This window comes from Catharus ustulatus, chromosome 4 (genome assembly GCF_009819885.2).
Source record: "Catharus ustulatus isolate bCatUst1 chromosome 4, bCatUst1.pri.v2, whole genome shotgun sequence".
NCBI lineage: Eukaryota > Metazoa > Chordata > Aves > Passeriformes > Turdidae > Catharus > Catharus ustulatus.
Genome location: NC_046224.1, coordinates 20,078,915 through 20,103,010, shown reverse-complemented (window position 1 = coordinate 20,103,010; position 24,096 = coordinate 20,078,915). Strand labels below are relative to the sequence as shown.

Genomic DNA, 24,096 nt, shown 5'->3' with positions numbered 1-24,096 from the left:
TTTTCATTAAATATTGGTATAATATATCCATGTCTGAGGTAATAAATTAAAAATAAACTCAAGATTTCAGTCCCATATTTGTGCTGCATATTTTTTTCTACCATTATACATAATTTTGAAGCAAACACACACAGTCTGTAATTCTGAATGCAGCTAGGAATATTGTTTTAACACAGTCACTTTTTGTTTCACTATAATTTTGCTGAGAATGGTTATTGCATGATACACTTTTAATAGATGTTTTAGTTATACTAGAGTTTTCTATTAAATCACACATATTGTAATTATAGGAAGATGGGCATGAAGATGTGCTTTCAGCCAAGGATGGCAAATATTGGATCAATGATAGCACATACTGCAGGATTATTATCTGCCTTCACTAGAGCCCAGATCCAGCAAAGCCATTTCAGTGTGTGCTTAGTTTTAGACAGGAGTCATTCCAGTGTCATCTATGGCCTTAATTTTTGCTGAATCAAGGACTAGCCAAATCTGTAGAACTAAATTAATAGACTTCTTTAACTGTGTGTTATTTGAAAACAGGTTTGCTGGTTTCATATTTTGTAAGATATTTTGTAATGACCTCTGTAAGATTGTTTGTATCAGTGAAGCACCCATGAAAGTTTCTAACCTGGTTCATAAATACACTATGAAAAAATAAGCAGCTACAATGACTGTCTTCTACACATATTGTTAAAAGTAACACCTGGTTTGAAAAGTTATTAAAGTAATTTTTTTCCATGGTAAAATATATTTAAAAAAATAAACTCTTAATTTAATCATCTTCCATCAAACATATAAGCATGTAAAAGGGCGGGGCATACTTCAGGTATTTTCATTTATAAATGCAAGAGATCAAGAGTATCAATCTTTTGCACTTAAATGCTGGTGGTAGTAAGGCCCTTTCAGCTAAGTCTCCATCAAGCCCAACATCAGTGAGCTAAAGAAACAAACAAACACAAATTTTGCTTGCATATAACTTTTTCATAATCCTGAATTAAAAAAAGAAAAAAAAATCCTCCCTGCTTAAAAAAGAACTCTTATTTAACTGCTGCCATTAAAAAGTATACCTCACCTCCATGTTAACTTTAATCAGTGATTCTGAATGCAAAGGATTTAAACACTCACTAAAATTGCTGTGGCGTGCCATTAGACTCTTAATGTTCATAAATTGTGCTAATTCCCATTTAAATCAGGAAGCTATAGTTTAGAGTTAGAGCTAATGGTTGTCTTAGTGTTAAAGGTCTATTTCCACCAGATTTTCTTTATTCTATTTCACAAATGACTGTCAGTGCTTATGACGTGATCCTGAAAAACCTTTTGTTGTTATTACCAGAAGCTATAGTCTGTGAGAAAACTCTCCATGCTCATGCAGTGAGTTGCATTGCTGGGGGACCGTGGCCAGCGCTGCCATGGCCGTGGCTGGCCCGGGGCTGTCAGTACTCCACCGAGCTCACCATGGCCATGGGCTCGTCAAATGTCGCCAGCCTGATCTGCTTCGGGGTGGGCATGGAGAGCATTTCACCCGTCGGTGAGTGAATCCCATTGTCCATCATGTTGGAAACTTCCTCCTCGTGGTCCTCGTACAGCGTGTTGATGTGCAGCAAAGGGTGGGCTGGGTTGCAGCTCAGTGCAGGGGTCGGCTCTGCCTTGACCTGGTTCAAAGCCATACTGGTGGCAGCAGCAGTTGTGGCTATGTGGTTGTGGTTACACGTGACAAAAGCCGCAGCAGCAGGCACAGTTCTGCAAGTCTCGGAGGAGTACAGGATCTCTTTTGCAGGATGAGGGGTGTCTGAAAGAGAACAAAACAGATAAAGGACAGGTAGTCTTTCACCATTCCAGTCCATCAGCGAGCAGTGCCCTGAACCAATAAAAGTCATTGGCAGTCTTGCCGCTGATTTAAGTGGGATCAGAAGAGGATCCCAAACTGAATTTTCTTGGGACCCTTTGAGAAATCCAAACAGGACTGTTTCAAAACAACAGGGTTGTAAGCTCAGGGAAACAGGACAAACAAGAAATGGGGTTTATAAATCTCGCTCTTTTTTATGCATGCTCATGCTTCCTTATGTGAATGGTATTTTTGTAAAATGAAGAAAAAAAAACCAAACAAATGAAAAGTACATTTATTCCCCACTATGGTCTGGCCAGTGTTTTTTAAACAGTGTGATTTAATGTTTTGACAAATGTAATGACTATTGAAATCCACAGGATGGAATACAAAAAGCACTGATATTTTCAATGGGAAAAACTAGTGGTTACACGTCGTAAGCCACTTGTCTTTAGAAAGAACTCAGCAATTGTCATCAACTAAGTCTCTTTCCAGAAATCGTAACTCTGCCTTACCTGATGGACTGAAATGTAGGTCTAACTCAAAAACAAAGTTGAAAATTTTTAATGTGAATTGGGAGTCACTGAACCCCAAAACTTCAGTAATTATTTTTTGCCCTTAAAATATTCAAGCACTAATTTAGATGAAGGCAATTGAACCGGAAAACCCCAGTAGTTTTGAGGAGTTGAAATCAGAGCAGGTGACTGGATAAGGAATGCTGTAGAATAGCTCACATGCACATTGGGGAGTTGGAGGGCTCTAAGGAGCATAGGGATTTGGAAGTGACAGAAACTTTTATACCTCAAATCACTTCTTTGCTGGGCAGTGGGGTGACGGTAGAGGTCAGTCTGTCGAAGCCCAGAGGGAGGTCTTAGCTTGTAATGAGATGAGAGCCATTGCTTTAAGTACGTACAGATTTTTCTGTAACTTCAACTGCATTGTGCTTCTTTCTTATGTCAGTAGCTTACAAAAATAAACAAGAAGATATCTGTCTATCAGTTTATCTACTGATCTATGACTTTTCTTAATGCTCAAATGGCTTTCCTCATCACCCTAGCACTTAGCAATTATTGATATATTTGAAATACTCTTTTGAGTTAAGAAAGGGACAGGCTTTACAAGACACACAGGGAACCGAGGCACAGAAAGAGCATCTCCTGTGAGGCCACACAGGAAGGGAACAGCAGAAATCCTGGATCCCTGACCAGCACCCACAGTTAAGAACATCCATCCTCTGGTCCACATAAGACACAGGGCAGTTTAAAGTGTGCGTGAAGAACAGTGTCAACAAGCTGAGTTTTTATTTTCTACGTGACAAACATATGCCAACTCCTAAGAGTTGGTAGTCTAAGAGATCTTTTTTTTCACAGGCAGCCTTTACTGCCATTAGGAGTCTCCCACACACTCCTAAGGGGCTATTACTTCTCAGGGTACTGGTCATCTACCATGGCAATTTTCATATGACTTGGAAATAAGGCAGGTTTGAAACATGCCAGGTGCTGGTGGAGCAGGAAGGGTATCATGGAAGCCAAACGCTCCTCATTTCCTTGCCAAGGCATGACCACATTTGTAGTTGTGAAAAACTGCTTACATTTGAAACATTACCCACATCAATAGACTGTTTTGTACAGGCTCTACCTGTAATAATCCTTACCCTCCATGTCGTTGATAAAGAGAGAGAACCACTGTTTCTGAGACCTGCAAGCCTTGAGATTACTAGCTATCCCCAAATCTAGCAAGGTAGGTCAAACAGTTCCAATAAACTCTTGAATTCCTTAAGATTGCTATGTAAATTATGGAGGTGGTATGGGCATTACGGCATACTGTACCTTTGAGAGAGGAGGTAACATGCACTACAACATTCTCTTCCTGGTTTAAAAATCCACCCTCTTGGCTTTTTGATGTAGGCATCGAGGGGATGGCTTGAACCTCTGGCTTGGGTTTTTTGCTACTAAGTATATATGGATGAACATCCAAGGAAAAGTGCCGTGTGTGCTTTTTTTCACTGCTTGTGCTTGGGATGGCGTTTGGCTCGCTCTTATGAGCAGATGATTGCTGTGAGGTTTTTGCAGCAGACTCCAATAAAGGAGCGATAAGGCTGTCTGTCGCTGTTTTTCTCCGCACAGGCTTCGGTTTGTCCGGCTTGTGGTTCTCAACCTTCATAATGGCTAACTGCTCCTTGAATGGCTGGGGAAGGGGGTTGGTAGTCGGGATCCATTTCATCTTCTTCCTTGGTCTCTTAATGATGAGCTGCTCATTAGCATCAATGTCTGCTGGATCAACACTTGGGTCTATGGTCTGAATCCCTGAATCACGCATGGTTGGAGTGGCATCGTGATTGGACTGGGCCAATGCTGCCAGCAGCTGGCGCACAACATTGTCGTACATCAGATCGCTTTCATTTGTAATAAAATCCAGACGGTTCAATGATTTTATGTGGTCCCTATTTTCATTACAAAACATGGCCAAAATATTGATATCACAAAACTGGGACTTCTGCCACTGTTTCTTGGTCTTTATTCCAACTTTGTTCAGTTTATCAAATATGAAGTTAGACTTGCGAAATATGAAGAGGTGAATCAAGTTGATGAGGATTATCAAGTTCATGAAGCAGAGGAGAACGATATCTACACCAGCAATAATCCGCTGGAGCTGGACAGACGGCAGTTTACAGTTCACCCTGATGTGCAATTTGGAGCTGCTCGTTTTGTCTGGAGGCTCACCTAGTGCACATGTAAATTCATTTTGCTTCTGTGTAGCATAGTAGGTGGATAAGTAGGTGATTGGTATGATGCTTAAAAAGATGATGAACAGATGTCTTGCAAGATAAAGCTTAGCTAAGAAGTTACTTCGTCCTCTTCTTTCCAGATATTTCTCAAACAAGTTCTGCTCAGGGCTTTTTTCCTTCTCTGCATTCTCAATGATTTCTCTTTTCTCTCTCTCGGTTATCCCCGGACCTTTGGACTGAATCTGTTTCTCTATTTTTGGTGCCCGCCCTTCAGCTGCACGGTGGTAGCAGTTATCGATCTCCTGAAGCAAAAAATTCAGCTCTGAAGTCAGTCGAGTGGAGGCCAGAAATTCCCAGCCCAGAGCTGGAATGTACATTATCCCAGCAAAAGCCAGCAGTGCATAAGGTAGGAACTTATGCTCAAACAAGGAGGGCCAGTGGCTGGCATCAACTCCTGGCAAGGCATCTTTTAATTCTGTCCAACAATATCCTCTGGCATACAAGGCTTGATCGCGGGTGAAGTTGTGTGGTGTGTAACAGTATATTGGCTCCTCTGTATAACAGAGAGAAAAGTCACTGCTGTGCATTTAACCTACAAAAGGAGCTCTGGAAAATAAACATTTCAGATTATATCAATTTTATTTTACTGTATTTTTACATGACCATTAAGCCCTCCACATCCAGTTCAGGCTGCACACATCCTCACAAACCCTACGACAAAACTATTTACCTGAAAGTTTTAGAATGAGCCTGAGTTAGAAATGCCAGCAAGAAATGCATATTTTGGTTTAATGAACAATATCCTAAGCAACTGTGATGTGAACTCTGTAAAGCTAAAAGACCTGATATTCACTACAAAGCCAGCAGCTGAGGGTGGTTCCATGCAAATGCTGAAAATTAGATGAAATTCAAGGTTTATCTCAGTTACACATTCTTCTAAATAGAAAAAAGTTAGCTGAAGCTTAAGGAAATATTTTAAATAATTATTAACAAAATCAACTCATTTGATATGGTAGAAAAAAATTAAACTTGAGACATACAAGAATTTAGTCAACTGTATTCCTCTCAGCTAATATTCTTGAATAAAAGTGTCACTGACCAGGACAGAATCTGGTGTGTTAACTATTTATCGGTATGAAAATTTGATTCTACATTTGAAACTGTAACTTTGGGTCTTTAACACAATGTGTAATTGAATGCAACTTGTCATCAGATAGTATTACGGAAGAAACAAATACTGTGGATCAGGAAAGAAATTAAAGTAATAGGAGAAAAAGTATAGCAATGACTACTAAATTCACAGTGATGCAATTTTTCTCTCAGGAAATGTTCCAGTCATATTCTACTGGAGGACAGAAGGGTTTGTCAAAGGAAATTACACCACATACTTGCCTATTTTAACACTCCTTCTAAACATTTTTATTTTACCATCATCATCAGGATGTTGAGATAAAGGTCCTGACCCTGTAGATAAATTATGTTCTTACATGATCAATCTTTTTTCTAGCAATACATGAAAGAAAGAGAGAAAATGTGTGAAAGCTAAAGCAGCATTAATTTCCCAAAGAACAACGACCATTATGAAGACACCTTATTCAAAGAGAGGAAGTTCATGTTTGCATGTTTTGACAGGTAGAAGAAAGAGAATATATTTTACAGTGTGCTAGTACATCTTTAAAAAACTTCCCAGGATGAGCCCCATGGAGTAGGCACGCTCTCTTGACTTGAGAATCGTTCAAGAACACCAAGCCTGCTCCAGCTCTGAATGTGGTCTAAATTCAGGTCAAGAATAGCTCCCTGGAAGAGCATGGGGCACTGTTCTCTATATAATAAAAATTAAAACAAATAATATTGCTATCATATTGATAAAGATAAATTAAATATTAAAAATAAATAGACAGGCATTTCTCCCTAATCCTTCTGACTTAACAAACGATTCCTAACTTGACCAGTTACTTTTCACATGTAAGCAAATCAAAAGTTAGTTCTTTGGTGTGTGATATAAACTTCTTCTGTGATCTAGAGAGAATTAATACTACCAACTTAAACAGATTTGACAGAATAAATGATTCTACTCAAGACAGCATGTAAAGTAAGTACACCCTGGAAATTCTTTAATGTTGCTTTCAAAGACTATTTAAATGATCTAATTTCAGTCTCAGAGGATAGCTTAAAGCACTTCCATTTAGACTATTTTTGTGTACTTACAGACATGTATAACAAGAAAAAAGCTCATTGACTCCCTTGGTTTTATAATTATGTGGCCTTCCAACCCTACCATGAAGGGATGCATACAAAAAAAAAATAATATCCTACCGACAAAGACTTGTTGCAGAATTTCTCAGGAGACCAAACAGATTCCTGTGTAAAAGGAATTTTACCATGGGGTAAAAAAAGGCAAAGCAGAATGCTATGTTTCTCATAAGCAAAAATTTTTAGAATTGGGTATCCCTAAGCCCAATAGTACTTTCCAATATGAAACCAAGTTTCCTGTGGCGTACATGAGTTCATTTCTCCTAGGTCTCAACATCAAAAACACTTGGAAAACAGCAGTAAGTGTTCCTGAAAATCAGCAACAAGGATTATTTTTGGATTCCTGCATCAGTCGCTACTATCAGATAAACTGATTAGTTCTTTCGTTCTCTTCACTGAGACCCAAAAAGTAGGGTGACTCTTGCCAAAATTGTATAAATATACAACAACTTTTTATTTAATTAATGAAAAAAAAAAGAAAAATTAAAATATCTTAGTATTTCACATTTACATTGGACAGACCACTGAGAGACTAACTGCACTCCATCCATTGCCACTGCTTTGGTGACAAAAGTCTAAAGAGCTTCACAACTCCAGTTTGGACTGGCCAGCTGCATTACAGGCTACAAAATGAGGCTGTCCCAAACAGTAGGAAAAGCAAATGTCTTTTTATAGAAATTTGTTCTCTTTTCCTCTGTTAAACATGTTTTTATCTGACCCAACTGTCTGTGAGGTTGTAAAAGATCTCTAACTTATTTGGCCAGCTGAGCATGGTATGAATTTATTCAATATTTCGTACCTTGTTGCTACCAGTCTAGTATTTTCTTCTTTGCATATTTGCAAAATTGGCATGATTTTCATTGTATGATATGTAAATCCAAAGACCCTTCAGACAAAAACGAATCCTCTGTGAAGACAGTGGGGCTTCTGATAACTGACTTAAGTGGGAGCAGTAGGGTTCCAACACAATTTTATTAAAACAGTATTTTCTAATACAGAATCATAGAATCCCAGATTGGTTTGGGCTGGAAGGGATCTTAAAGATCTTCTACTCCCAGTACTCCTGCCATGGCTAGGGACACTACACCAGGCTACTCAAAACCCCATCCCGCCTTGCCTTGAACACTGCCAGGGATGGGGCTGCCACAACCTCTCCTGAGAATACCATAAATTTTGGTAAAGTTATTCCACAGGGATATTTAGCTTAAGCCTCTCATCACAGGACTTGACTCACAAAGCATTGCATCAGACTTGGAAACTCACTCTTCTAGAAAATGGTCCAGACAAGGGAGAAGAGAGGAATTCCTTTCTGAAGTGATCAAAGCAAAGGACTAATTTAGCTGTTGCCTGGACAATAAAACTGTCTCTCTTCATTGACAAGAGGCTGCCAAGTAGGATCCACACCATGTTTTGCTTTTGTGAATGCTACTTCTTAGACAATGGCACCATTTAACCAGGCGTTTAACAAACACCCTGAAGGTGTTTGATCTAGGTATAGTAGGGTATGGGACTGTTTCTTCTCTTCTGCAGCCTGTGTCCATCATTAGTTAACGAAAAAGAAAAGCACCATGTCAGTAACTAATCCTGCTATCAAAGTTGGCAGTGATGAGCAGCTGGATCTTATAACACGCAGATCTGATGAGAACAGCAGAGGAACAAGTTGTTATTACACATATAACTCACTTAGCTGTGAGACCCCTGCTTAATGCAGTTTCAAGAAGACACAGCAGATTTTTTGTCTGTTTGTTTTACAGCGTTCTCCTGATAGGTGATTAGCATTAAAAAAAGGTTGCAATGGTGTTAAAATCATAGCTCTGATGTTGGATCATGCAATATAAAAATGTATTTGCTTTTAACCTTATATTCATAAATATAGAAAGTTTCTACTAATACTCTTCTTTCACCCTGAAAATTCTTAAGCAGTTTATGAAGGTCCTTTTTCATATAACAATACCAGCCACCATGAAACACAGCTTTTTCCTGAGATGTCACAGTTTAATTGCATATGGCAATGAAGTAAAGAAAATGGGGCAATGTCTAGTCTACAGCCCACAAAAATAATCTGTCTCTCTGCTCCTTGAAAGATATATTCCTAATAATTACCACATTGAAAAAAAAAGTCTTTTTTTATACTAACTTAAGCCTAAACATGCACACTAAGTTTAGTTTCCCTTTTTTTCAGCATGTCATATATTTTCAAGAATTGTACATAAATACATTTTATCCTGTTCACTATGCACCTAAGTAGCTTCTAAAAATCTGCAGAACTATCCTCTAGGATAAGGTATGAGACAGATCTCACTGCATTTTTCAGACATGCAATCAAGATGAAATAAACAACACAACAGAATTACTAATTTGTGTAATATAACTGATTGTGCTATGCCACTTGAACAATTAAAATCCCTTGGCAGCTAAGCATTTTCACATGCTCCACTCTGCAAAATCTCAACCCACCCCATCATTTTAAGTATTACTTAAATGGAGAGAAGTGACTTGTGGGAGGTACTGTGGTACAGAAGTCATGCCTCAGGGCAATGAAAGTGCATGGCTGCAGAAGACACTCAAGGTAGGGAGAGGGATAAAGGAAGGGGCTGTGCTCAAAAAAACTCTAGAAAGAATCTAAACAGACAGTATGGAAAGGAGTGAAGTCAAAGCACTGCAGCTAGGAGCTATCAAGTCTGCTGCTTTTAGAAAAGGCTTGGAGAAATGCTTGTGGGCTTCCTGCAGGCACACACTCCCCCTCCTGCTGTTCCGAATCCAAGGTCACCCACCTCCTTTCAGGGATTCCCCAGTGTCGATGTACTTTAACATACATTCAACTGTCCTCTTTGAGAGGCCCTGAATTAAACACCATTTTTCAGGCTGCAAGTGCTAGGCATGAAAATATGTTAGAAAAATAAGTCTTCTGCTAAATTTCAAACTGGAGATATAATACTCCAAGTTTTGGATTCCTCAGGAAAGGGGCTGGAATGCTGAGTTTGGGGATGGAACCCTTGTAAAACTTCCCATTACAGAAATGAATGTCAGATGTGAAAATGGAGTTACCACTGGAAAAATCTGATGACTGCTGTTCCTAGACAATTTCCTGAAATTATATCCCAATGCAGAATCATAGAAATGCTGAGTCCCACATCCCACTCAAAGCAGAGCCAGGACTGGTTTCAGACCAGCTTGATTTGGGCTTTGTCAGTCTGAAAACCTCCAAAACCAGAGGCTACTCAACCTGCCTGTGCATCCTGCTCAGGCAGGGACAATGCTTGATTGTCCACAAAGTGAATTTTCATCTTCTTTAAGTCATGTCCAGCAAGAGTGGCTGATCCATGCAGGTGTAACTTTTTTCATTTTTGAGAAATGGCCATTTTAAAAAATGAATGCAAGGGCCAGTTTCATTAAGAACACATCCAGTAAAATACAGCTGGAAGGCTATCACAGACACAAACGTGGCTAGAACTCAGGCCTCAACACTGCATCTCACCTCAAGGAAGAGATGCCAGAAGCACAGTTCACCAAGGAAGCCATGTGGGGGTGAGTGTGCATACACCTGTGCATTTGCCCATCTATAATAAGAAACACTTTGCAAGAAATGTGGCCTGGTTTATGGTACTCTAAAATGACAGTGTCAAGAAGATATGGTGAAACTGTAGACACACATCACTCTCCACTGTCTATTCAAAGTTAGGATTTTACAAGTCTTTCTGGGAAAGTGAATGAATTGCATCTAACACACTCACCACTTAAAAATAAAGATAACAGTGATAATCTCTTAGCATTCAAAGCTATAAAATGTCAGACCTGTTCCTGAAGACTTAAGAAACTGCATTGGGCACTTCCCTTCAGTCGATGTGATTCTCACAGTGCACAAAATCTGGCACATGCACCTCTTTGAAGAACTAATGCTGTAGTTATAACATTTCTAAAATATGAGCAAAAGTTATTTGAGTAAATGTGGACAACACATTTAGAGTGCTTTGGAAAATATTAATAATAAACACTATATGCTCCGACATAAGAGGGCAAATGATTTCTCATACCTACTGCATTCCCAGTGGAATAAAGTATATTTGCCAAAATATAAACCATGATAACAAATTTTAAATGCCTCCTGTAACCTCCAGCTTTTAGAATTACTCTACAAAAAGAAATCACACCTCATTAATCTTCCCACTGAAATGCATTATTTAACATTCCAGTGCAATAATTGAGTAAAAAGCAGAAGAAACAGTAAAATTTGCCAACAGCAGATAGAAAAAATGAAACAGTTTTGATAAAATATGATACAAAAATGTAAAAAAAAAAAGATTAAAATTCTTGTACTTGCTACATCAAGGAAAAGGTAAGTATGCCTCTTGTGTGATGATTTCTTCAAGACTCTAGTAAACATTCAGCATGACTGCCACTAGCCACATGAGGTACAGGCAGCAGAACTCGTGATTAGGTGCTGCTGAACTGGCTGGATCTCCCAGCCTCTGGACAAGTGCCTAAACACTCTTGCTGGGACTCAAGCTAAGTATCAGGTGAGTGTATTGATAACTATACTTACTGAGTTAAATATGCTACAGACTCACCCTAGCCTAGTGCTTTCTAGCACCTGGCATTCTGCCCTCTTGAAGGGAGCTGCTAAATCATCCTCATACCTGTGCCCAGCCTGCCTGTGAAGATAAGCTGGCAATCCAGTCGAGATCTCTGAGACCTTCCTTATGCAGTCCTCTCCACTTGTCTCCAGGAGAAATTCAGCATTTAGGTAGAATCTCTGAATCTCCCTGTCCATCACTTCCCAGTACACACATTTCTAACAGAAAAAATAAATTAGAAACTCCCTGAATTCAGCAATAAATGCCAGTATTTAACAAGGGTATTCCTTATCATACTGCTTTGTGGCACATGTACGCAATCTGATATACATGCCTCATTTATCTTGGGTACTAAAATGATTGCACAAGAAAGCAGGTAACAAACTTTTTATTTTTAGAAACAGAAATAATTTATTTAGTACTTTTTCAGCAATTTTTGAATGGAAAAGAAGAAATGTCCTGGATCCTCTTCTCTCTGGAAAAAACGAATAAAGAACATTTATATTACAGAAGTTGAAAATGTAATCTAAGAAAGCAAAACATGATCTAAACAGTATACATGTCTTCCATCCCAGTCACACAGTCCACAAGGAATATGCAACTCTACTTTGAATGATTTTAACAAATGCTAGTCAGTACCCACATTAAGTGTCAGCAAAAGGAAAAACTAAATTTAACTAGTTTACTTCAACTACTTTATTTAAAGGTTAGAAAACAGTACAGTGTAAGGATGGATCCCTGAAATTAATTTTGTGTCATACAGTCCTATTTAACTCACTGAGTTTACTGATATGAATGAGAAAACATCCATCAAACTAAGCCTTAACTTAGCAAGTTATTCTTAAGAAATACTAGTTTTACTGAAATAAAAAGACAATACCTTTACCTTTCTTATGGAATATTCTTTCCAATCTGAAATACAGGTTCCATGCCCATGAAGTCTTCCTAAGGTACAAATTTCTTCATGATCAGCAAGGTAAGGTAAGCCTTTTTTGCCCAATCTCTGAAACCACTTGTCCTGTTTAAGAAAAAAATCTTGAAAAGAAGGTCCCTAAAAAAATGAGATAGGAAACCACTGCTGCTATTAGGTTTTATTGGCCTACAAGGAGTAAGATGTAGATAAGCAGTTTCAAAGATTGATAGGTAATGAGTCACCCACAAGTATAACTGCAGTGCAAGGGTAGCAGCAGGTCTCCCTGTATTTCAATTTGGGTCTTTTTGCCTTGCAGGACTGCAGTTTGAACTGGATATATTTTGGATCTGTAGAATCAATGCATCAGCAATGCACTTTCCTAGTGGATATATAAATTTACAGAACCATACTCCCTGTATGCAATAGACACTGGCTCTTCTGAAAGCAGCTGGTGTGCTCACCCTTATCAGCAATCTGAGGCTTAAGGCTTTGTATACCTGCCCAGGTTAGTCAGGAGAAAAAGACACCCACTCCTGCTTCTCTGGTATGCTGGAAATAGCAGCTGTTAAGAAGAAGGTGAATAAATACTCAAATGAAAACCCATAGGCTGCTCCTATAGGGGAATGTGTCCTCAGTAATGAGCTGCCATCTACCATGTAGTGGCCATGCAGCACGGTGGTAAAGTCACTCAGCAGAGAGTTTATTTATAGTGACTGGACTAGTGATGCCCAGATTTGAGGGAAGGTTAGATCTGAATTTAAAGGAATGTATAAATCCAAATATAATTAACAAAATTCAGCCATGCAGTCAGTCCTACAAAGAGATCTGAAAACCATTTACCTCTAAATTTGGCACTTACATGAGGAGGTAATTTCAGTGATGTACAGGTCTTCTGCATAGGAGAAGTAGTAAGGTGTCAAAATAATATTTTAATGTTTTGCAGAGGTCAAAAATCGCCCTCTAGAGATGGAGCCCCAAAGCAACTACATGCACCCAGACAGGGTGATAATGTGGACTGCAGTAATACCTGAAGTAAACTGCAAGAATAAATGCTGAAATGAAATGAATCATGAAAATCCAGTGAAACCAATGATACATGAACAATGGTGGCTTCTTAAATCCAGGGTCTAGTACAAAATAAAATCACAGGAAGCAACAGGAAACAGCATGTTCATTCTATTGCATTATTATTATTTAATGACTAGAAATTAAAAAGATGGCTTGTATTAAGTACCTCTTGGCATAAACACTGCACCCGGAAAAGTTCATATCGAAAAGGAAGAAAAGGACCAACAGTTAGCTCATTAGGTAATAACATTATTTTAATAACATAGAATTTAGAGGGCAGAGATGGTTGGTCTACTGCTTTTGGAAAACTGGCTGCTCCATGAGTAGAGAAATTGGATTTTGTGAAGTATCAGAACTGTTTTGATTCATCACAGACGAAAGAGAAGAATCCACCACCCAAGGTTCTCAAGGGCTCTGCCAGTTCCAGTGTGGAGGTCTCCTGACCCCCTGAAGAAAACATGGATCTCACAGAAGATAATGTGAAATAATTACTTCATCATAAAACTAAAATGCTCTAGAAATAGTCACTGAGCTGCAAAAGCCTCACCACACATCTCAGCACCTGGCTGCAGCACTACCCATGAACTTTGATTCTGCATGACAGGTTTGGTGCCACTGAAGAAAAGCAAATAAATCCCCAAAGCTTGCTATCATTGTGAACAGCTGCACTTCCCCATTCAAATGCAAGAGTATAGTACATGCCTGGGACAAAATCCCCAATGATGCAAGTATGTGCCCTGATTTCAGTGTTTTTCTTAGAATAAATCCCGTATCATGTGAAAAAAAAGGGAATCTACAAGAATTAATGCCAGTCTACTGTGAAATTATTCAGCTTTTGTAATTAAACATATACATGTACTGAGGGTGTCCACTGCAGCTATTTTTAATACTGAGAGAACCCAAGGAACTCAGTGGTGATGCAGATTCTTCCTGAAGACATTTATAGCTGTAAGAAACCACACAAACTGAAATTTCCCCTACATCATGGATGCATGATTCCTATCTAGAGACAACAGCCTCAAATACTTCAGGGTAGCTTTGAAAAACAGTCTCTTTATTTATTCACAAGGTTTCCTATTGACAAAGGTGAACAAATTAAGTAGCTCTTAAACAAAAATATTTTTGACTATCTGTTCAAATCTGTTGGTTATCTGAAAGCATGTAGTAAGCTAAAATTCATCATATTTTGAACCTCTTCCCACATACGACACTTGAAAAAATGGAGGGGTTAATAATGCAAACAGGTCATTAAAGACATAAAAAAAGATAATGTATGTGTGTTGATGAAGTCTGAGAAATGAAATTTATGACAGCAAAAATATCTGCAGTCACTAGGAACTGCAGCAGAGTGATGTATGGCTCATGCATTTCCTCAGGAATACCTCCCTATTCACCATTTACCTGTGTAACTGCAAATCTTTAAACTCACAAAAACTCACAGAGTCCCAACTAGTGTATCTTGTGCACACCTCGAGTTTGTATGTGTGTAAATGGCCTTTATCCTTTAGGAAAAATTCCATCAGCAATGCGAGCAGCCAGCAGCCAAACTGCAGCCAGCCTGTGGGTGCTTGTATCATTTTAGTCCTTTCTAAAAACACATGCTAGAAAAGCACTTAAGTCGTACTGTGACACTCCTTAAATTCTCTTTTCTCTGCTAATATCACCTCAAAAACAATTTCTGCACTGGTGTTATCAGTTTGTCATACACTAAACAATCTGGCTCCGTACTCTGAGCACTACCAAAGTCATTTGGGAAAATGCCATCTTCACTTTCTTTAAGTGCAGTTGGAGAAAAAAAAGGAAAGTAAGATCAAAAGCCATCTATTAGGTAAGTCACCTAAATAAGCACATGTAATTATTCCGACACAATTCAAAACAGAAATACAAATTAGAAAAGTTGTCTAGAAATACAAAATAAAACTCCATCTCATAACATAAAAATCTGACATATACTATTTCAAACATACCGTAGGGTGAAAAGTGAAAAAGACATTGAACTCATGCATACTGTGTTACACAGTAATCTAAGCATTGCTTATGCAAATGATTACAAATCAGAAAATAAAACATAAAACCTTGAGCTGATACTTCAGTCATTAAACACTGTTTCCTTCCATTGCTTTCTTACGAAAATTTTCTAGCAGAAGGATGGTAGAGAGCTGAACTATGTAACTGCTAAGATACATAGAAATACAGTATTTTTGAGCAACCTATTTTGCATTTTGTAGGCACTGTTTCAAGATCCTAGCATGAAAACCAATGCCAAAGCTTGGCTTCTGACTAAAGTATAAAAATCAACTGGATGAATGCTTTGATTTATTTTAATGAAGTACCAGCATTTAACAGCTTGGGTGGGAAAAGCAAACATGACTGCAATATGGAAAGAATAATTCACTGTGAATAGAAAGCATGAGGCACTGTACAAGAGGGATATGACCTAGCAATACCTTGACAACAGGGAAACCAAGGTATTTCAAAATTGTGAAGATAACACAACAAAAACAGCAATGTAATCTCCTTTGGAACCCATCACTCTCTGGTCCCTTACAGAGAAAACTTCCCACAGACATTATTGATGGGGTTGTTTCTCAACCCAGCACAACACTGGAATATTTAAACCACTCACTAAAAACCTGAAGTGATACAAAAGAACTAAGCAGCACATCATGGAAACCAAGTGTCGCTTAATCTACTGGATTATAGAGCAGTGTCCTGGAAGCTCAGCAAATGCCATGAGACACTTGGTACAAAAAGCTGCCACCCACCGTGGGCAGCACCAATGCCACTCAAGGAGGAGAGGACACAGCACTTGCTGACCCAGCAGCATCCTACCTGTGGCTGTGGCTTGTGTGTACTAACACCATGGCAAAAATGGGGAGAGTGAAGGATAAAACATGGAACACCAAACAGACCCACTCCAAACTGGCAGTGTATACGCTATTCTGTGCATTTTGGAAAGGAAGTGAAAATGGAAAGGCTGATGGACTAATCTTGTTCATCTACAAACACACCACTCCAGACTGACCATGCCCTGACAAGAGATACTGAAACACTAACTGAAAACCACTTTTGAAAACCAACACAGATTACTGAATCCTTACCTTCTAAAATTTAATTAAATTTGGTTTTTTCCCATTTCTTTCACTAAGTATAAACCTAAGGCAGATTAAGGTTAACAAAGAAACACTTCCAATAAAAAGAATCCCAAAACCTTTATCACAGGAAAGAGAACAATCCAGCAGGCTTCAATGCAGCTAAGATATAAAGACAAAAGTGACAACCTATACTAACAGACATAAAATTTGCATTACCACCAGGCAGTATCTGGTATAGTCCCCTATTCATACTCTGGGACACCACAGTACTATCAAATCTGAACTCTCTGTTCACATTAGTTATATTTTACTTCTAGTTTGCACACTGCTAGAAAATAAAAAACTAGGTATGAGAAATCAAAACTCCAGAGAGTCAAATACAAGCATGGACCTCTACAAAGCACTGCATACACATCTGCATGAGTGCTCCAGAAGATGCCTAAGACTACACAGGATGTGATGGGGGTCATGTCACTGTTCTGACAGAATTCTAAACACATTTGCTCTCATATTTAAATTTAAAAAATAGTTTTTATCTTTAAAACAGTAATTTTTAAACAAAACCAGAGCAAACCAAAGTTCCCTTGGGACCACCCACTGCATGCATTGTTACCTCAACAAGGACACTGCTATTGGAGAGGTTTCCTTTAGCCTGTGCTGCCTTCTGAGAGCCCTGTGACTCCAGGAAACCAGGAAACTTACATTTAAATACAGATTCCATCCATTAGGTGAGAGAAAAATGCCTCAAAAACTTTCTTTATTATCCTCAAGGTTATCATACACTGGCCTCTAAAGAGAGGATATGCCAGTTTTATGCAAAGTCCATTCATGGGTGAGTTTCAGAAAGGGAAAGAATATTCATTCTTCTTTTGTGAGTGCTCATGTGGGCTTTCATTGTGCTGGGAAGCTGAGTATCGCTCCTAAATGATGATCGTACACTCAGTAAAAATATGGCTCATGGATTTGTTTCAATTAACTTTCTAGGGGTGTCCTCTCTGGAATCATGCTGGTTTCCTTGAAAAACAAAGGAGAATTAGGAGACTCAGAAATGACACTGTAGAAGGTTAACTGTGAAAAAACTTCAGGAGGTGAGGGCCAGTGCAAGGATCATATCTCACTTCAGCCATCGGAGTGAACTCTTCTTCCCATTGAAATCAATGGTCAAGCTCTTACTGCCTCCCTTGCAGTCTGAATTTAACTTTCAGGAGTACAGTAATTTCATCACTATAAAGGCGCACCCTTTCGACTAAAATTTTGGCCCGAGCCTGGAAGTGCGCCTTATAGTCCGGTGTGCCTTATACATGGACAAAGTTGCGACATTTGCCACCCCGGAAGTGCGAGCCGCGAGCTGCGGGGGAAGCCGGCAGGGCCGCGGTTGCCGGGTGCAGGCGAGCCCGGGGGGCCGTGGCTGCAGGGTGCAGGTGGGTCCGTGGACCCGCAGTGCCGCGGCTGCCAGGTGGAGGCGGGGCCTCGCCCAGCAAACGCGCGGGGGGAGCTGGCGGCGGATCCTCGCTGCAAAAAAACAAGTGCGCCTTATAGTCCGGTGCGCCTTATATATCGGCAAAAGTTCGGAAATTTGCCAACACCCGGAAGTGTACCTTATAATCCGGTGCGCCCTATAGTTGTGAAATTACTGTACATCCTAGTACTGTGTCTGCCCTTTGTTGTCTGCAGAGTTCATTGCACCCCAAATGCACTGCCATCTAGTAGAGAAGTATGGAAACAAAACCTTACCTCCCAATATATTTTAGTTGTGTTACAGATTCATGTATAGAGCAAAAGCACACCAAGGATGACAGCCCCTATTTTCACCTCGAGTCAGACTGTAAGGCCACCAAGCAAGGGCTGCACAATGTGGAGCATGGCCAGCAGGTTGAGAGCCCTCTACTCAATTCTCATGAGACTCCACATGCAGTACTACACCCAGCTCTGGACCCTCTGCACAGGAAGAGACCTGCCTGAGTGATACCAGAGAGGACTATGAAAATGACCAGAGGGATGGAGAACTTCTATGACCAGCTGAGAGAACTGGGGTTGTTCAGCCTGGAAAAGAGAATATTCTAGGAAGACCTTACTGAAGCCTTTCAGTACTTAAAGGAGGCTTTTGAAAATGATGGGAACAGACATTTTAGCAGGGCCTGTATCTCAGGACAATGGTTTCAAAGTGGAAAAGGATAGCTTTAGTTTGAACACAGGGAAGAAATTCTTTACTGTGAAGGTGGTGAGGCACTGAAACAGATTGTCCAGTGAAGTTGTGGATGTCCCATCTCTTCAAGGAACTGTTCAAGGCAAGGCTGGACAGGGCTTTGAGCAGTTTGATCTAATGGAAAGCATCCATGTCCGTGGCAGGGAGCTGGACTATATGATCTTTGAAGTACCTTCCAACCCAAACCATCCTACGACTTCATGATACGCGTCATAGAAGAAAAGCACAGTATCTAATTTAAAGTCATTTGTAACACATTAAGTTCAGGTGAATTGTGATTTTTTAACAATATGGGCATAGTATCTGCTAAACAAATAGGTCTTGCCTCTTACACCACTAAAACAGTAATTTGTCATTTATTTTCTCAAAAGAGATATAAAGATCAAAACACTAAAATTCAAGGGCAAACAAATCACTTACATGAAGAGCACATGCATTTACCTGAACAATGGTTTTGCCCATGGCACTAAAACAACATAATTAACTAAGTAACTTTATCTTCAGCCACAGACAAAATAGAGTACACAATATATTATACTACAGATATAATGATTTTAATATCATCAATTACAATCTTTTAAACAAACACCACACACTTTCTTTGTCCTCTGTTGTAGGGCTGAGCTTTGCTTTCAGAAGCACTATGAAAACAAGGTTCAGCCCTTCACCAGAGCAGCCTTTGGCCCCAGAGGACTTACAGCTGCCTGGGGACTCTCAGGCTTGCCACGATGATGGGGTGCCTTCTGCATGCCCCCAGAGAAGGCTATCCACCCTGTGGGACCAAGCAGTCCTCACTGCACTTGTTGGACAGACTGCACAGCACTTTAAGCTACACTTAGTACACATAAACTCAAATGTCAATCAGTGAGGTAAGAGGCTCTTATCTCCTCTATCCACTGACCATGAGGGTTCTTCCAATCCTCAGCAAAAAGGTTTTGTGAGAAACTGCTGCTTTTAGACAACTACATTTTCAAGTCTTGAGTGCACACACCATTGTTCCAAAAGCTTTACCAATACTGATTAAGTAAGATGGTATAGCCCCCAGAAAAGGGGGCTGTTTTCAGTTTAGTGGCATGATGGTATCTTCATATGGCTTGCACTGGATATCATTAACAGAATGAGGAACAATGGCAAGTATCAGATAAGCACACAAGGGCTCAAAGCAAAGTTTGGGAAGCTACTATGATATTCACAGCCAAAGGGCAGTAGGTACCTTACTAAATTTCATCAGCAAAATTTGCATCTGCATAGCTACTATTTAAATTACACAGAAGGAGCAGTATCCAAAGCAAACAAAGTTAGATTTTTTCCAGGATCGGTGACAGTGTATGGGTGCAACAACAGTAACTGTAGAATCAGTAGTAAGCACGAATGCAGCTGAGCTGTTGTTATCACCATGTTCAGTATCTCTGGACATGCATGACTTAGTAAAGAAGTTTGAGTAAATACTGTTTCATTAAAAGAACAACACCTGATTAACATAACTTTAAAATTAATGTAAGTCTTGCTCTTGAAGTCTGTGGAAGCAGAATTGAATTCACTAACCTGGAACCCTTCAACTCAAGCCTAAAAAAGGATCTATTTAGTTTTATTAGATCTTTAGAGTTTTTCTATAATTTTTTCCCTTCTCTCATATTTTTTTTCTATTTGCAGACCATCTGAACAAACATGACATCACATGAGACAATGTCATCCCACATTTTCCCAGAGACATAAGGGCATTTTCTGGGTTACCTTATAAGTTTTGTCCTGGCAGGACACAATAGGCTACTGCTCTCTATCTTACTGGGTCAAATCACCATACACAGCCCTTAAGTAGACATAAGCAACATTGCTTTTAGTCCTTCTGAAAAACACATCTGGAACACAACTGTGAGCCTAGATAATAATCGTCTTCCACAGCACAAAATAAACTCAACAGCAAAAATATAAGCAAGTGTGAGCAAATTCAATAGGCCCTCTTCTCTGCGGACTACAGTTTAGCCTTGCAAGTCTGAGTCTCAGACTTGATACTTCTTCCACAGTCTGCAGCCCCAGACAGCTTCTTCATATGGAGCAAGCTACTGCTGTCTGACCAAGCAGTGAGGCATCAAGGGGCCTCTGCTAGCAATCTTGCACTATGCCAAGGAACACACACCAAGGGGGCATGACCTTGCCTGCATCCAAGGCTGTCTTTAGGCCTAAAGAGGTTCAAATCTGTACATCTCAAACATTACTGAAGCATATGTGTAAGCATGCACTCTTGTGAGCTGCTGTGAAATTGCCTTTTTGTTAGCTCAGCTCTTTACAGAAGGAATGATCACAAAACTTTTGCATTCCACAGACAAGCCTCAAAGGTGACCTTGAAACCTGTCTTTCAGTTGCTATGAAGAGCCAATTTTCATGTGTTCTGTAAACATGGTTTCTCCAAGGTACTTCCACAAGAGCATCCAAAAGATGAGGTTCTTATTAACTGTGGCTGAAGATCTTGAGCTATGTAACTATTTTATTAAAAACTGAGGTAGATTTGAAAAATGTTTAACTATAATTAAGAAAAATCTCCAGACTCCATTTACAAGCAGTTGTACTTCTAGGTGATTTAACTTTACCTCATACTGAAAACAAGTATTAAGGACTGGAAGCCAACCCTAAACAGCATGCAAAGTAAGCACCTGACTCTGGTATGTTTAAACTGGTTAAATAGAGCCAATTCTTGCCAATCTCACAAGCTACAGACTGCCAGGTCAGTCCTGTACATTAAAGGGCTAATAATTTCCCATGGATTTTCAGTATGGAGTTTCAAGGGACATTAAAAGCAGTCATTCACTGGCAGGTACACTCATCAAGCCTACAATCCACGCAGCAAAACAATGTTTACACTTGTGCTAGTGGCCCAAAAGGTGTTGTAACACTTTACTGGATCAGTAAGTTCCAAGGCTCACCAAAACTTGACCTTCTGAGACTGGTGGTGATGGGCACTCAAAGCAGGCTTTTAAAACTGTCACTAGTTTATGCAAGACGTTGGCCCTCAGCAGAAACAGATACCAGTGATTTCCACTGTCAATATGGCCAAGCACACTGCATGGGGCTCCAGGTATAGTATCAGTCCCCATGAAAGCATCAGCCTCTCTATGGCAGGCCAGTTAATACCCGTGCCTAGTAGACACCTGAAGCAACACCAGGACAATGCTTGACATCAGCCAGGGTTCCAGCTCAGGATCCACCTCAAGCATTGACCTGCTCTGACACCCAAGCCAGCTCTCCCCTGCTGCTGCCTGCAGGTCACGGACCCGGGGCTGCTCGCCAAGGGGGGTGGCTGGGGACCCCTCCCCATCACTCGCCTGGCAGCCAAGGCAAGAGGCAGCAGCTGTCCCCGGTAGGGACCGGCCAGGACGGCGACACCGCTGTCCTGCCCGCCAAGGCAACATCGCTGCTCTGCCGGCCTCGACGGGGGCAGTGGCCGCCTTCCGAGCACAGGTGCCCTTAGGCAGTGGCCGCTGTCCCCAGCCGCTGCCCCCAGCCGCCAAGGCGAGGGCTTGCTGACATCTCTCAGCACCAGTGCTCTCGTTCAGCAGCCACTGGGACACGACCCTGCCCGTCCTGCCGCCCTTACCGGCAAAGTTCTTGGTGAAGACGAGGGTGACGAGGAGGATGGGGATGAGGACGGTCCCGATGGTGACCACGCGGTCGAAGGGCAGCTCCAGCTTCAGCTGGAGCAGCAGAGCCGCCAGCGCGCCCGCCTTGTCATCCTGCTGCCCCGGCAGGATGAGCTCCTTCAGCTTCTCGCCCGCCAGCAGCGCCGTGGCCATGTCGGGGTGGTTATCGATGATGTGTTGCATAAGCAGCGGCGGCGGGCGGCCTCACGCCGCCGGGCTTCCCCGGGGACGGGCGGCGCCGCCCGGCCTGCGGGGACAACACCGACAGCGGTGACGGCGGGGCCGGGCCGGGCTGCGCTGCCGCAGCGGCACCGAGCGCTCCCGCGGCCCCGCCGAACCGGGCGGCCGGACCCCGGCGGCAGCGGCTGTGCAGCGCACGGCACCTCCCGCTCCCCGCAGCCTGCGGAGCCAAATCACGGGAGGCGGCGGCAGCACGAGATGCCCGGGGACAGCTGTGCCATTAAGCGCTGCCTCTGCTTCGCAACCCGCGCTGTACAACAGCGGCGCAGCAGCCATGCAAACCAGGCAGACCGGAGCCGCCTCCCCAAAGTGCTGCAGACAAGGAAGGGGGCATTTACCTGGCAACTTCGGTTCCCTCGGCTCCCCGGGGATGGTGAACAAAACTGATGGCCGGTACAGAAGAGCGGAAGCCGAAAATAAACTTACAGTGGACCTTCCTGCCGAAAAAAGGTCCCTGCACCACCACGAGCAATGAAATCGCTCCGGGTTCGGAGCGAGAGGCGGATGATGTGCTGATGCTCGTTACAGCAGCGGGCGGCTGGCGCTCGCATGGAAATGCCCGCCTGCACAGGGCAGCGATAGCGTGCCGAGCAGTTCAAGAATCAAGAAGGGGCTCGCAACCCGGAATGAACTGCGGGAACGCAGAGGTCCTTTAAGGCATGCCAGCGAACAGCTGGAGCGCGCGGAGCCGGGCGCGGCCGCGGCAGGGCGGCCGGGAGCGGCGCGGCCGCAGCAGCCGGTGCGGCACAGCCCATGCGGGCTCCGAGCGCAACACGTCGCGGCGGCGGCCCCGGCGCCCGCGTCCTGCAGGAGCCCCCGCGCGGGCGGCACCGCGCATGCGCGGGCGGCCGGGGAGCACGGCGGGCAGCGCCGGCCTCGAACGGGTCTGGGGGCGGCCCGGGGGCACCGGCACGGGCGGGCCCGGCAGGACGGGCGGGCTCCCTCCCCTCTCCCCTCTCCCCTCTCCTGCCGCAGCCCGCACAGGGGAGCTCAGGCCCGGGTACGCCGGAGCTGCCGCGGCTCAGGAATAGAGCGGGTGAAATGAAGGAGAGAAATCCTCACCCAAGCGGGCCCTGAAGGTCTGCGGGCACGTCACGGTTTAAGTGCTGCCAACAGAAAGCCCTTCCAGATGCCGTCTCTTTAAAGCACATGTGGGACCACACCTGGTAAAACAGCCCAAGAGCAGAGTACTTGCCAAACATGCAGAGGCCAGCCTTCAGCCCCAGCCTCTGATGCTGTCCAGAGCTGTGTCTCCACAGACATGGCCAGACCTTGCTGTCCTCCTCTGGAATGGGCTGGGAACGGAGCATTAACGCTCTGGGAACAAGCTGGACCACCCAGCATCAAAGGAGGCCATATGTGCTGCATCATAGCCTGCAGCAATGGTGTTCAGAGGAAAGCTCCAGGTCACAGATCCTGTTCTTAACTTGTTTATGGATTTCATATTTAGTAGTACTTAGATAAAAACCAGAGATAAATATTGATGATACTTCTCTCAAAGATTTGCAGTTGTCATCTGCAATTCACATGAGTAATGCAGGGATTTTTATCTCTGCCTT

The 24,096-nt window shown here is 42.0% G+C and overlaps 1 protein-coding gene across 4 annotated transcripts; it reads right to left on the bottom strand.

The window, feature by feature from the left end:
• Positions 1-452: 452 nt before the first annotated feature.
• On the bottom strand, positions 453-22,967 carry PANX2 (pannexin 2). Of its 4 annotated transcripts, none has more exons than XM_033057425.1 (5): positions 22,876-22,967; positions 22,255-22,544; positions 3,655-5,106; positions 2,627-2,700; positions 1,707-1,789 (listed from the first exon to the last, which is right to left on the bottom strand). In XM_033057425.1, the coding sequence occupies exons 2-4, from the start codon at positions 22,478-22,480 to the stop codon at positions 2,669-2,671; spliced, it is 1,710 nt and encodes a 569-aa protein (XP_032913316.1). In that variant the 5' UTR covers positions 22,481-22,544; positions 22,876-22,967; the 3' UTR covers positions 1,707-1,789; positions 2,627-2,668. The 4 variants fall into 4 exon arrangements, 3 of the variants coding, with proteins under 3 accessions (XP_032913314.1, XP_032913315.1, XP_032913316.1); XR_004417652.1 differs by having other exon boundaries at positions 1,765-1,789; positions 2,627-2,788; XM_033057423.1 differs by lacking the exon at positions 2,627-2,700 and having other exon boundaries at positions 453-1,789.
• Positions 22,968-24,096: the final 1,129 nt, after the last annotated feature.

Excerpts from the sequence above, each read along its gene's own strand:
- PANX2 (XM_033057423.1), bottom strand. The coding sequence starts at position 22,480 with ATGCAACACATCATCGATAACCACCCCGACATGGCCACGGCGCTGCTG. Across the intron at positions 5,107-22,254 it reads CTTCACCAAGAACTTTGCCG|AGGAGCCAATATACTGTTAC; the intron begins GTAAGGGCGGCA and ends TCTGTTATACAG. Across the intron at positions 1,790-3,654 it reads TGTTACCTCCTCTCTCAAAG|ACACCCCTCATCCTGCAAAA; the intron begins GTACAGTATGCC and ends GTTCTCTTTCAG.